General features: G+C 37.9%; 1 protein-coding gene across 1 annotated transcript; it reads right to left on the reverse strand.

Annotated features, from left to right (window-relative positions):
- Positions 1 to 592: 592 nt before the first annotated feature.
- LOC121649094 (transmembrane protein 150A-like) lies at positions 593 to 11,636 on the reverse strand. The gene is made up of 8 exons (XM_041999649.1): positions 11,566 to 11,636; positions 7,695 to 7,978; positions 7,425 to 7,472; positions 7,192 to 7,278; positions 6,473 to 6,540; positions 3,907 to 4,034; positions 3,603 to 3,780; positions 593 to 3,447 (listed from the first exon to the last, which is right to left on the reverse strand). The coding sequence occupies exons 2-8, from the start codon at positions 7,757 to 7,759 to the stop codon at positions 3,149 to 3,151; spliced, it is 873 nt and encodes a 290-aa protein (XP_041855583.1). The 5' UTR covers positions 7,760 to 7,978; positions 11,566 to 11,636; the 3' UTR covers positions 593 to 3,148.
- Positions 11,637 to 11,945: the final 309 nt, after the last annotated feature.

Raw genomic sequence — 11,945 nt, forward strand, 5'->3', positions numbered from 1 at the left:
TTTCAAACATCTTCCAGTGGAATGCAATCTGTGTACACCCAAATAAGGAATGATTTTTTTTCAGACTTTTTAAAACTCAGAAAGAACCAAAGACATTTCTGTTCTCGCTGCCTGGGTGTTGCTTCACATGCAGAGAAAATTGACCTTTATGGAGGAAGTGAGTGGAGTTCCCCTCTAGTTTGTCTCGTGTTTTTAACTGTCTGGTCTACACAGACCAGCCATGAGCGACCCAACCATTAGAACTTGCATTAGTTCTGCTGAAATGAAACTCATTTCTTTTTATCCATAATTGACTTAGTGTTTCCAGATTTGGGGATAACCCTCTGAGTTGGTGTTGCTTATTTACCAATGCATATGGATGTTGGAAGATTTAAATAATGTTCAACCAACAAGTCGTATGTATACAAATTAGCTGCTTTTTAAGTGTCTTCGAAGATTTTTCTTCATTTGTGCTTCTGAATACTCTTTGATTAAAAGTGAGTTCAGAATAGTATAAGCTGTTCTTAAGTCATTTCATTCAGTGACTGAATTCAATACAGTTAAAAGAAACAAAGGAAATTCAGTTTTTCAAGAAGACTCCATGACAACCAGCTAATAATTTATTTTTATTTCATATTTGAATATAAATCTCTTTCAAATGAAAATACCTAAATGATAGACAAATCATACATATTTACAGAATTTATAAAAAGGAAACAAAATATTTTGTGTTTACTTGTTTCAGGGATTTCTGACACCTCCTTTATCATTCTGTAACATAGTTTTCAAATTTAAAGGAAACAGGAGCAGTACATTTTGTAGACATTTGTATCTGTGTTGCTGTTCAGAGTTCAAGACGTGTAGGTCAGACGCTTTTTCAAAACAGAGTTCGGTGTTCTACCACAAACCATACCATTTTATACCTTATTTAAGTGCATATTTTTCCCAAACAAAAAAGCAGAGAGAGAAACCAAAAAACAAAAACAAAAAAAAACACCTTTCAATGTATTATTTGGCATGTGGAGGATGGTGAGAAGCTGTTCCAACCCTGATGTGAGGGCTCACACAAGCTGCCATTTGGAGTCACACATGGTGACTTGGTTACAGGTGAAAAAGGCTACAGCAGAAAATAAGTTAAACACACACAAAAGAGTTATGGCCAAGTAAAAGGGATAAGGCTGAAACCGTGAACTTAGAGCAATTCATACACCTCGGAGAAGAAAAAAAAAGACTCCAGTAGATCTCATTCTTTTTTGGCAATGTCTGCAGAACAAGACAGGACAACTGCAGTCTCACAAAGAATAGAAAGTAGATCATTTAAACAGAGAGAAAGAAAACTGCCATGTGATTATGCAGCATGTGTGACAGTACATGTGACAGCACATCCAGCTCTTGTCATGTTCTGACACTTGTGGAGCGAGCTTTGGATTGCTGAACCACCATCATATGAGACACTTTCATCTTCAAGTCAGTCTGACATAGAGCACATGTTGAATCTGCAGCTTTCACTTTTAAACATCAAACCCGCAAAAGATAAGAGGTAGGAGACGTGACCTTTTAAAGACATGTATTGCTGGCATCCAGTGTGTCAAACAGTTTGAAATATATCAAGACTATGCAAAAGGAAAAATACTGTTGGATATATGTTTGATGAAATATATCAGGAAGAAACTGCTAAGCTTCTTTAACAGAAGCTTAGGTATAAACTACATTTTGTGGCATTGGTTAGCTTTAGTTTGAGCAGTGTTGGTTTGTGGCAGTCTGGCATTCAGCTAGTTCACAAAAGAAACAAACAGAAAAATTGGCAACAGAAATTATCTTAGAAAGAAAAGAAGAAATAGTTCAATTTGATGTCTGCATCCTGTATGGTAGTGTCGTGTTGTAATTTTTGACACTACTGTGAGGTTTGCAAACATATCAACCATTCCTCCTGAACAAACACTCTCCATAAAACTTCTGAGAACTTCATACTTACTAGAAAAGACTTTAAACTCAAATAAGGCTTCCGAAGGTCCAGCCTGGAACTACATCAGTGTGTTGACAACTTATTTTGTAAATACGTTCAACGGCTTATACTTTTAACCTTCACACACCCACTGGTTACATTTATTAGATGTGCTGTAGGCTACTTCAAACGTCCTTCACTCCATCTACTGAACAAGAGCTCTGCGCTCAACTCAACACACTGAAAAAGGCATTATTCACTCCAGTGGAGCATAAATTATTGAATGATTGATGGCAGTTATTGCATCAGACATGAGATCTATGACATAAAAAAGGTAACATGAAATGTCAGTTAGTAAATAATCCATCAGATCTTTCATTATGTTGGATATTGAAATGATAAAGGAGATTACCTGATCCTCGCAAAAATGGTTCATTACAACAGAAAAGACCTGGATAGTTTGCTTTTAGTCGCATGAAAAATGATCGAGACCGACATGTAAACTCATTTAAAAATGACGTTAGCATTCAAACTATCAGTGCAACCTACCAAAACTGTCAGGTGAGTTTTATGTTTTAAATACCTTTTAGATAATTTGTGTCTGATTGATTTAAAAGGAGGCTGTCTACTGAACAGCTCAAACATACTTTACTTATACACTTCTCAAACATTCAATATTTTCTATTTACTATGTAAAATTACAACATAAATTTTTGTTACTCCATTTGGGAGGTGTGCCGTGCAGAGGTAAGCAAAAAGCTAAAACAGGTGGGCCACGCAAAGCATTCGAGAGAAGAGTCAGGTTGTTGGGCAGGGGGACAAAACTTTGTGGGCTTTAGGAACTTTTTCTTTTTATCAAGGAACCTGTGACACAGTTTTGAAAAATGATTACCTTTCAGGCAACACCCTATTCTCATGCAGAAACACCCTTATAAACACCAATCTCAGAAAACATTCATGGTTCCAGTTCTCAGGCTGGCTCCATACATTCAACCCCCCTTCCAAGAAAAAGTAAATGACTGTAGCAGCCTGCACTGACAGCAGGGGTCAAAGGAAAAGATCATATAACATTACCAAAGAAAATGCCTGCTGTTGGTTTAAAGGTTAAAGACATAGGAAGTTGATTTCTCCCTCCATATGCTGAATCTGTCAACTTGCTTTGCTTTGGGAGCCCATGAAGCACCTCCGCAGCGAATTTTCAGGACTTTACGCTGCGACGTAGAGCTACAACATAGCTATGCTCTCTGGGGTACAGTTGAGATGTGTGGAAGTGCTGCTTCCTCCAGGGGACTTGAGCCCCTTTGTTGCTCTGCCCAACGTTGAGCCTCGAGACCCGGGGCCGATGATGACCCCTGAACCGTGGTGGCTCTGCTGCAGGCCTGCCATCATGGTCTCCCTGGAGACAGTGCCAAATTCGTAAGTGAAGGTGCCGTAAAAGACCAGGATGTCCACAGTGAAGACCCACTCGCAAATGGCTGCTGCATGCTGAAGGATAAAGCTCTCATGGATAAAAAAGATGCCACCTGGAAGGAGGAGTCGTCAAGGAGTATAAACTATTTCTGGACAATAATAAATTAGAGTCTAAAACTCACGTAATCAAACACTGCAGACTTATAAAATAGTACATAACAGCTGAACAGGCACCATGGCAGACGCCACTTTAATCTGTAAAGGATACTGAGGACGAGGGAGATCATGGCTCCCAGTGCCAGAGCCACTCGGAAATGGGCCATCCAGTAGTCAAGGGTGGTCATGGCCACTCGGTAGGTGAGCACACACTGCAAGCACACAAACAGCAGCCCTGCTGGAAATGCAACACCGGCACCCACGTAATGAAGAGATTTGGCGTGATCCACCTGTTGAGCAGAAACATACAGTGAGGACGGCATCTTGCTTCTGTCTTCAACACCCATGTACAGTGACGTAATGAGTTAAAATATCTGGAATGAATGTATTAAATTGGTGTTCTTATTGCTGTTTACCTGGAAGTTGCCAACCATAACCAGACCGATGGCGTTGGTGCAGCCCGACACCAAGGCGCTGGTGTTGACCCAACATCGGTGGCTGTGTTCAATCACCTGGGCGTAGCGCAGAAAGCAGACCATCACCACTGCAGGAGAAAATGTGAGCATTTAAGTTACATTAAAAACATAAGCTGTAAAATAAAAATCCAAAAGCTTTTCAGTAAGAACCAGTAAGACATTTGCTTCCTTATTCTCTGTAAAATGAGTTAAAACGGACGCTTCTTTTTGTGTACGGTCCTATTTCTACTAAAAGAAAGAAGACTGATGGCCCAGCAGTGGCTTCAGCCATTGTGCTGGTGTAAGATTATTTGATTTGTTTCATCAATGTCTCAGACAGGATGTGCTATTGACATATCTGCCTGTATAAAGGTTTTTTTTTGGCAGACAGTATCTGTGTTTGAAAACTATAATCCTACGGGTTGCTGTCTGTTACAGTACACCAGGGAACCTCAATCCTGGTCCTTTAGGGCCAGTGTCCTTTAAGCTATAGACGTTTCTCAGCTGTAACACACCTGACTGAAATCAAGCACAGATCTGCTAATTAACCATTAATTTGAGTCAGGTGTGTTGCAGCAGGGAAACTTAAAAAAACCTGAAGGATGCTTGAGGATCCCTGCACTACATACAACCAAAATATTAAAACATTTCAAGGTAAAACTGGCAAAGATCTTATGATCTGAAGTAAATCATTCACAGGTTCTACACATTATAGACAGGAAATCTACAGAGTTATAGATTTGAAGACAAAAGATAATGATGGATGGAGGGGGGAAAAAAACATCTGTGAATAATGAAATGGCAATAAATACAGCAGGGGTGAGGCAATCAAGAGGGGGAAACTAGGGCAGAAGTGAATGGCAAATTAAACAAGACAGGGAGAGTGGAGTAATGGACGAAGGCCACAGAGCGTACATGCAGGGGAGAGGACAGAGGAGGGTGTGTGGAAGGAAAGCTGCATTCATTATTGATTAGACAGCAACCATGTCTGTTTCTCCCAGAGGCTATTGGCTGATGTCTGTGGGCGTCATGCAGCTTTATTATAGACAGAGTGGAAAGACAAGACATACTGTATATTTAACACTTCAGCGCAGTTATGTTCCAAACTAAAGTGTGTTCTGAGCGAATATGTCCCAACAATCGACTCTGAAACAGGTCATGGCTGACAATCGCAAGTATTAAACATGTTCAATATTTGCGACCAAAACTCTTTACGTGTGTGAGGAAAGCCGATGACTCTTCGTGACTCTGTGGATTGTGATGTGGAATGTAGCCAGAGAGTGAGATGACTGGAAAGTCCATGTTCACACTGTCTCCAGTTAGTCATTTTTTTTCAATTCAGGGTTTTTCTGTTAACAAGACCACCATCGGTACTTCATTAAGCGTGTCTTCTGCCATGCTGGGTGTTGTGTTTTCCAGTTGTTGCCGTGGTTCCTTCTTTTTCATTTCCCCGGTTGTTGCTATGGTGTCTCTTCTTCGTTTTTCCGCTTGTTGCTTAATTCTTCTCTGTAATGATGTTACGTTTGAAGCCCCAAAGCCTGCTTCAAGCCAAGGGGGCGTGTAAAAACAAAGTCCGGACTGAGGTCCGTATTGTTTTTCTGAATATTACGTGACCAAAAACAAACGAGACCTGCTGTAAGTCAAATAACAAGTAGATATCAGTACTCCCAAATGAGCAGTTAAACAGGGCTTAGAGTAATGAAATGTTTGGTGAAGCAACTGGCCAGAAAGTTTCAACACATTCACAGGGCTTCATCCCACCATCACTACTTCTCTGCTCACCTGGAAACATTAAAGACAAATCTCTGGGAAGCAGCAGAGCTCAGCTAAGAAATGATCAGGCACACAACTCTTGCAAAACCATAGGATTTTTTTTTTTTTTTTTTTTTACTTGCAATTTCTCAAAGCATTGGAGTCCGACCTTGGGGTCTGACCTCGGGGTCAATAGATCAGCTTGGTGGTATCTTTGGTAGTTGCATTGCAACTTCTCCACTAGTGATTTATCTTTCTACTATGGAATGATAGATGCCTGCAAGATCCAGAGCGGCAAACTACCAAAACAACTTCTCTCACTTTCTTATAATCAATTAACTAGATTGAGTCCATTTGATTAGGACATTGATTAAGAGACAGGAGGTGATTTTTCCAACTTAATCAGCAAACACTCCTTTAAAGGACTTTTTCTTTTGGTTTGTTTTTCCTTTAAATTAACATACAATGGATTAATTATTTCTGAGCACTGGCTGCAACTTATTTTGCAAGGCTGCATTAATGTGGACAAAGTGCACTGCATGTGGCGTCGCCAGTGTAACCATGTTTTTGACATTTTCAGTTTATACATTTTTAAAACAAAAGCACAACAAAGAGGGCACGACAGATCCACATTTTGTCAAAAACAAACAAAAAAATCACGATACCAGCATAATCTGTTAGCTTTCTAATAAATGCCATCAACTTGATCATTAAAAATAAAACAATATTAATCAGTCACTAGTATCAATACAGTGAAGTTTAGATGAGGACTTACCCATAAAGGCTCCAACGTTGCCAATCAGGCTAAACAGGCAGCTTTCAGGAGGGTAAGAGCCACATTTACTGTTGGACATAACAACAATAAAGATGTCAACATTAAATACACACACATATTTTCAATAATTTCTCAATGTTATATTTCCCTCTCTTATCAACTCTCAGCTGGTAGGAAATGATCAAATATCAGTAAAATTAATCTTAAATAGTGGCAATGATAATTTTACCACCTACATCTGCTGACTACTGAGCAGACACAACCTTCACATTTTTTATTGGGAAGTACAATGAAGATGAGGCCTGATGTATGAATAATTCAGACTGGTTAAAAATGTGGACGCATTTAAAAAAAAAAAAAAAAAAAAATTTAGTTCAGAAAGTAAACAGATAAGCTGCATCTCTGTATGTATGTATGCATGTGTGTGTATATATATACATACATACATACATACATACACACACACACACACACACACAGCTGGAAACCACCATTGTTTACTGATCTGTTTGATCTTTTTCAGAAATCTAGTGCTTCAGTGCTTACCTGTTGTTAGAGGCTTACTTGCAGATTATGAAAATACAAGTTACATAAGGTGTTGGTTAATGACTGATATAATTATATCACCATAACAAGAAGTTAATTCATGTCTAAAGGGAATAGCTTATTCAGAGACAAATGCATAAAATTCAACTAGGAGAAGAAATACAATTAGAGACCTGATAAGGGGGATGTCCTGGATGGTGCAGCATGTCTTGGGAAAGCCTGGTCGAGCCAGCTCCTCTGTGCATGTTACATTGTAAGACCTAAAACAGTGACATAATGAGCATATTTCATTCCCTGCTGGGAGCAGTGGAATTCTTTCAAGTATAAATATATATAAAAAAAATCTCTTTATTAAATATTTAAGTAAATTTAAATCAGACAGACAAATCAAATCAAAATCACTTACCAGTTCTCTACAGGACACACATGGTGATTTATCACAGCCATGGCATACCTACAGGACAAGGAGTATGCCATTTAAAGTAGGAAATGTCAAATGTCAAGCCCACTGGGACAGACTGATCTAATCCCATCACAAACTAGCTACAATATTGTCATATGGGATTCTAATTTTATTTAACCTACCAAATCTGCCAATGTCCCTTCATCATGTAAACCTGGACACAGTCTGTTTTAAATGTGACAACATTTATGACACCAGAGACTCGTGACTCACACAATCCATATTCCTGTGATGGAGAAGGCAGACAGGCTGACAGGCAGGACGATCCAGGCAGTCATTGGGCTGGCAGTGAGCTGGCTTTAATCCAAGCATGGAGTGAGAGGGGGGCTTCAGGCTTGAGTGGCAACACAGCAAGAGGGATCAGGTAGAGGGTGGATAGGGGTGGGGGGGGGCACTAATACACAGGGGAAACACACACAAGGGAGGGAGAACATGAGAGGACAAAGGGGGGAAATGACAACTCCTCTGCTCCACAGGACCCAGCAACCAACAGCAACCTAAAATTTAGGACAATAATAAGATTACCTACATGTCAGATTGCAGTAAACATGGCTCTATTAATAGAATGCACTTCAGGTTTCTTTGTGATAAAATCATTAATATTTGTGAACTTTTTTTACTTTCTTTTACTTTGTTTTGTCAGTGAGCATTTCTTTCAATGTCACCTGTATCTCACTCAAAGTGCATGTACTGCAGCTGTAACACAGGGATAATTGTCGCTTTGACAAATAAAAAAAGCCGAGCAGCCTCGTTTTAGGCTAAAAGATGCATTTTAAGGAGGAGTGATGGACAACAGACATACACAGATTATTCTTTCCCTACACGATAAAAAGGATTTAGTAGTTTGTGCACTCTTAAGACAACGATATGAAGAAAGCAAGTCAAACATTTTCACAACTCTACTTCAGTCTCTACAATCTTTTACTAAACATCTTATATTTTACTGCAACAATGGGAAGTACAAAGCAAAAACTCGTGATGGTGGGTGTGTCTAAGCTCTGAGTGGATCAGTGTGTTTACAGAGAGCAGACCTCATTTACTGTAAAGTCAAACATATTCTGCATTTTTTGCTGAAAATCTTCACTGCATACCTGGCTCATAGTTCAAAAAAGAGGATTTTACTGTGGACTCTACACAATGACACAAACACTGATCACACACGGGGAAAAAAAAGAAGAAAAAAAAAAAAGAAAACACATCTAGGCAAAAAAAACACATGAGCTGTACAAGGGGCTGTCAGATTACAGTGTGCCCTATGGAGAGTGAGGGCTTAGCCAAGGTCAGTTGTGTTGGTGAAGGGAAGCATGGCACCACAAGCGCTGTATCATTTTACACAGTGTTCAGTTATACGTTTGTCCTTGGCTCAGAGGGAATTTACAGTGAATTAAGATGAACTAGTTCTAAAGAAAACTACACAAAAGGACAAGCAAAACAAGTCATTGTGGAAAAACAAGTTACCTTTTAAATGATCTTTCTTAGATTAATTTTATAGCTAAAAAAAAAAAAAAAAAAAAAGTTGTATGCTAATATGATTTCATTACTTACTGTGATGCAAGATGCATGTCCTTGCATAAACTTTTGTTTTAAATTAACAGTAGTCATTTGTTAACAGTGTTACAGCCACCTCACTGAATGACATTAACATTAGTTTTTTTTGTTGTTTGTTTGTTTTTTTAATGTCCACATTTCCCAATAGTGCAAATGCTACAAAAATAAAACATGACAACATGGAAAGCTTTGCTAAAAACCAGACATGAAAAAAAGAAGAAGAAGAAGAAGAAGAAGAAGAAGAAAAAAAGATTTTACCAATTTCCTCATTTTTTTTCCCTTGAATGACATATCAGCCATATACAGGAGTTAATTTTGGTTTCAGACAGAATAAAAGTTGGCAATTAAGTTGTTGGTAGTAGAAATATAAAAACGCAAGCATATCACTTTGGAATTTAAAATCAAATCCCAGAATACCAAAAGGGATTAATTAATTTAATTAATTTCATGGGAACAAAAAATAAATAAAAAAAAAAGATTTAAATACGAAAAATGAACAGAAATTTTGAAAGGGGTTTAATCAAAGCTTAAAGAATGACAAAGACACCAATGCTTTCATACAGGTTTTTTAAACAAGACTTAACACATGTGAAAGGTACATGCCTTTTACTGATCTGTGTTAAACTGGAATAAAGATGTTTATGACAGAACCTCCCACGAACAGGTAGCATACATCTGACCGTATCCCAGTTTAGTACTCTTAGAACCAAACGAAGCGGTGGAAACCAATTAAATCAGTTTCCATTAACTGCATCAACTGCACTATACGTTCTGAAAGCGTTCTGTCAGAAGTCACCAGTGTACCGTTGGGTTTTTAAGCTAGCGGGTGGTTTAAGGTCAGCCATTATTGATATCCACTACACCGGAAGACAATGACCAGTTTGCAACAATAACCACCCTCCATCTGTCGCATAACTGTTTCTATGTGCAAAGACATAATCAGACCTTGAGTAGTATGTTACACAGATGTTTAATTAGTTTTGTTTGGAGGATGTTGCCAGCCTAACACCAGATTTTTTTTTTGTTGGGTGTGTGTGTGTGTGGGGGGGGTCTTCTCAAATAATTTTTCCCCCTCTAAAATAAAGATTTGGCACAGCGCTATTAGTTTTTCTTGGAACTGCGGTTTTCTTTTAAACAATATCAAATATACATTGATTTTTACTTAAAAGGGACAGTAAGTATTCACTAATTTTAGCCATCTTAACCATTAAGATGACTTAAAATTTCTGGACAGATGTATTACCCCTTTCTTTTATGTCCAGTAGATTTTCTTTTGATTAAAATTTTTTATGAGCTCTTGTAGCTATTTTAGTTCAGCTGTATTTTCATGTGGTTTGATATAAATGGCAGCTGTTGATTCATGTGAGTATTTGCAAGCAGCAGCAGAGTGTGTAATTCTATTTAAAGAAAAAAAAAAGCTTAAAATGTAAGGCTCTGTTTGAAGGCCAAAACACAGAAGTGCAATTTGGATATGATTTATAATGATCACACCTGATAATGATGCTTGCAAATTGCAGCTGGGATCAAATGTTAAGTTGACAATAAAAACAAGCTGCCTGTAAGAAACATATAAAGACTCCAACTATGTTCTTACTTATCCAAAAACAGGAAAGGGAGTTTGGGCGATGAAACATATGCATGCATTTCCATACAAATGGTAACAACACCCTGACAGGGCAGTGACCTACAGATGGATTTTATGGCTGTGAAAATCAATCTAACCTTTTCCCCTCAGTTTCAGGAAAAATATCACCATTCGTGAATAACAGTTGTATAATTTACAAAGCTGGCTGTCCATTACACGTTACATTTTTTCTGAATTTCCTATTAAATATAAATTAAAACCACTTGCTGGTTTCAAAAGTAATCACTATGTTTGTTCTAGTTATCTATCAAAAGCTTAAACTTCCCATTATTTTATTTATCTATTTATTGTCATTCAGCATTTCTATTCTGATAGAAATGAACTAAATTTATACTTCAGGGTGGCAGGTTAGCAAACACATAAAATTAAAATACGATTTTAACTGTACATTATGTAAATGATAACAAGGTGTATAATCCCTTAGAGGCTCTAGAGATCAGTGAAAACGTAGGACATTAAGTGAAAATAAATTAAATAAAATATATCACACCGGTTTGTACAAGGGGGGCATAACATCCTCATTCCCCACTTCCATACTCAGCAATTATACGCCACTGTCAATTCAACTATGACAGTATACATTTTAAAAGAAACCCTAAATAACATTTTCACACTTATTTTAGTGAGTTACTTATTAAGCCAAATGATTTGACAAACAAAAACCATCTTTACAGCTCCCTCTCGTGAACTCGGTAACGGCAACGTTAGCTTGTTAGCTTAAACCTTGCGAGCTAGTTAGCTCGCACTTTACCAGTTGTCTTGACTTGACACTTGCTCGCATCTTAATTTTCCGCTAAACTACACGTTAGGGTGCTAAACAATATACATTCCGGGGATAACAACATAAGTACTACTCAGACCGTTACAGGACAAAAACTAGTTGACACTTACCTTCCACCTGCTATGCCCACAACAGACCTCAACAACCTTGGTTTCCCTTAAAAAACAGCGTTTTCTTAGCAGATGAGGCTAGCGTTAGAACTGACTTCCGGTAGAGCTTTTCCAAATCAAATTTCAATATGAAAAAAAATCCGTAATTATTGAAATTTTTAACCAATGTTAGTTCTTTTGGTAGTGTTTTTTTTTTTTTTTTTTGTTATGATTTATTACAACCATACACATATACAAGATGCTGTGCAGTGATAACACAATGTACCAAAATGCTTCAGCACGGGCGAGAATGAGATTAAAAATGCTGCTCACTGGAGTTATTTGTGGTTTGGGGTGTCGGTAAAACCCATAAAAAACACACACATATCTGCCTTTATTTT

Source organism: Melanotaenia boesemani, chromosome 11 (assembly GCF_017639745.1).
Source record: "Melanotaenia boesemani isolate fMelBoe1 chromosome 11, fMelBoe1.pri, whole genome shotgun sequence".
Classification (NCBI taxonomy): Eukaryota; Metazoa; Chordata; class Actinopteri; order Atheriniformes; family Melanotaeniidae; genus Melanotaenia; species Melanotaenia boesemani.

Excerpts from the sequence above, each read along its gene's own strand:
- LOC121649094 (XM_041999649.1), bottom strand. The coding sequence starts at position 7,759 with ATGACTGCCTGGATCGTCCTGCCTGTCAGCCTGTCTGCCTTCTCCATC. Across the intron at positions 7,279-7,424 it reads GTGTGTCCTGTAGAGAACTG|GTCTTACAATGTAACATGCA; the intron begins GTAAGTGATTTT and ends TCACTGTTTTAG. Across the intron at positions 6,541-7,191 it reads CAGGACATCCCCCTTATCAG|TAAATGTGGCTCTTACCCTC; the intron begins GTCTCTAATTGT and ends TATGTCCAACAG.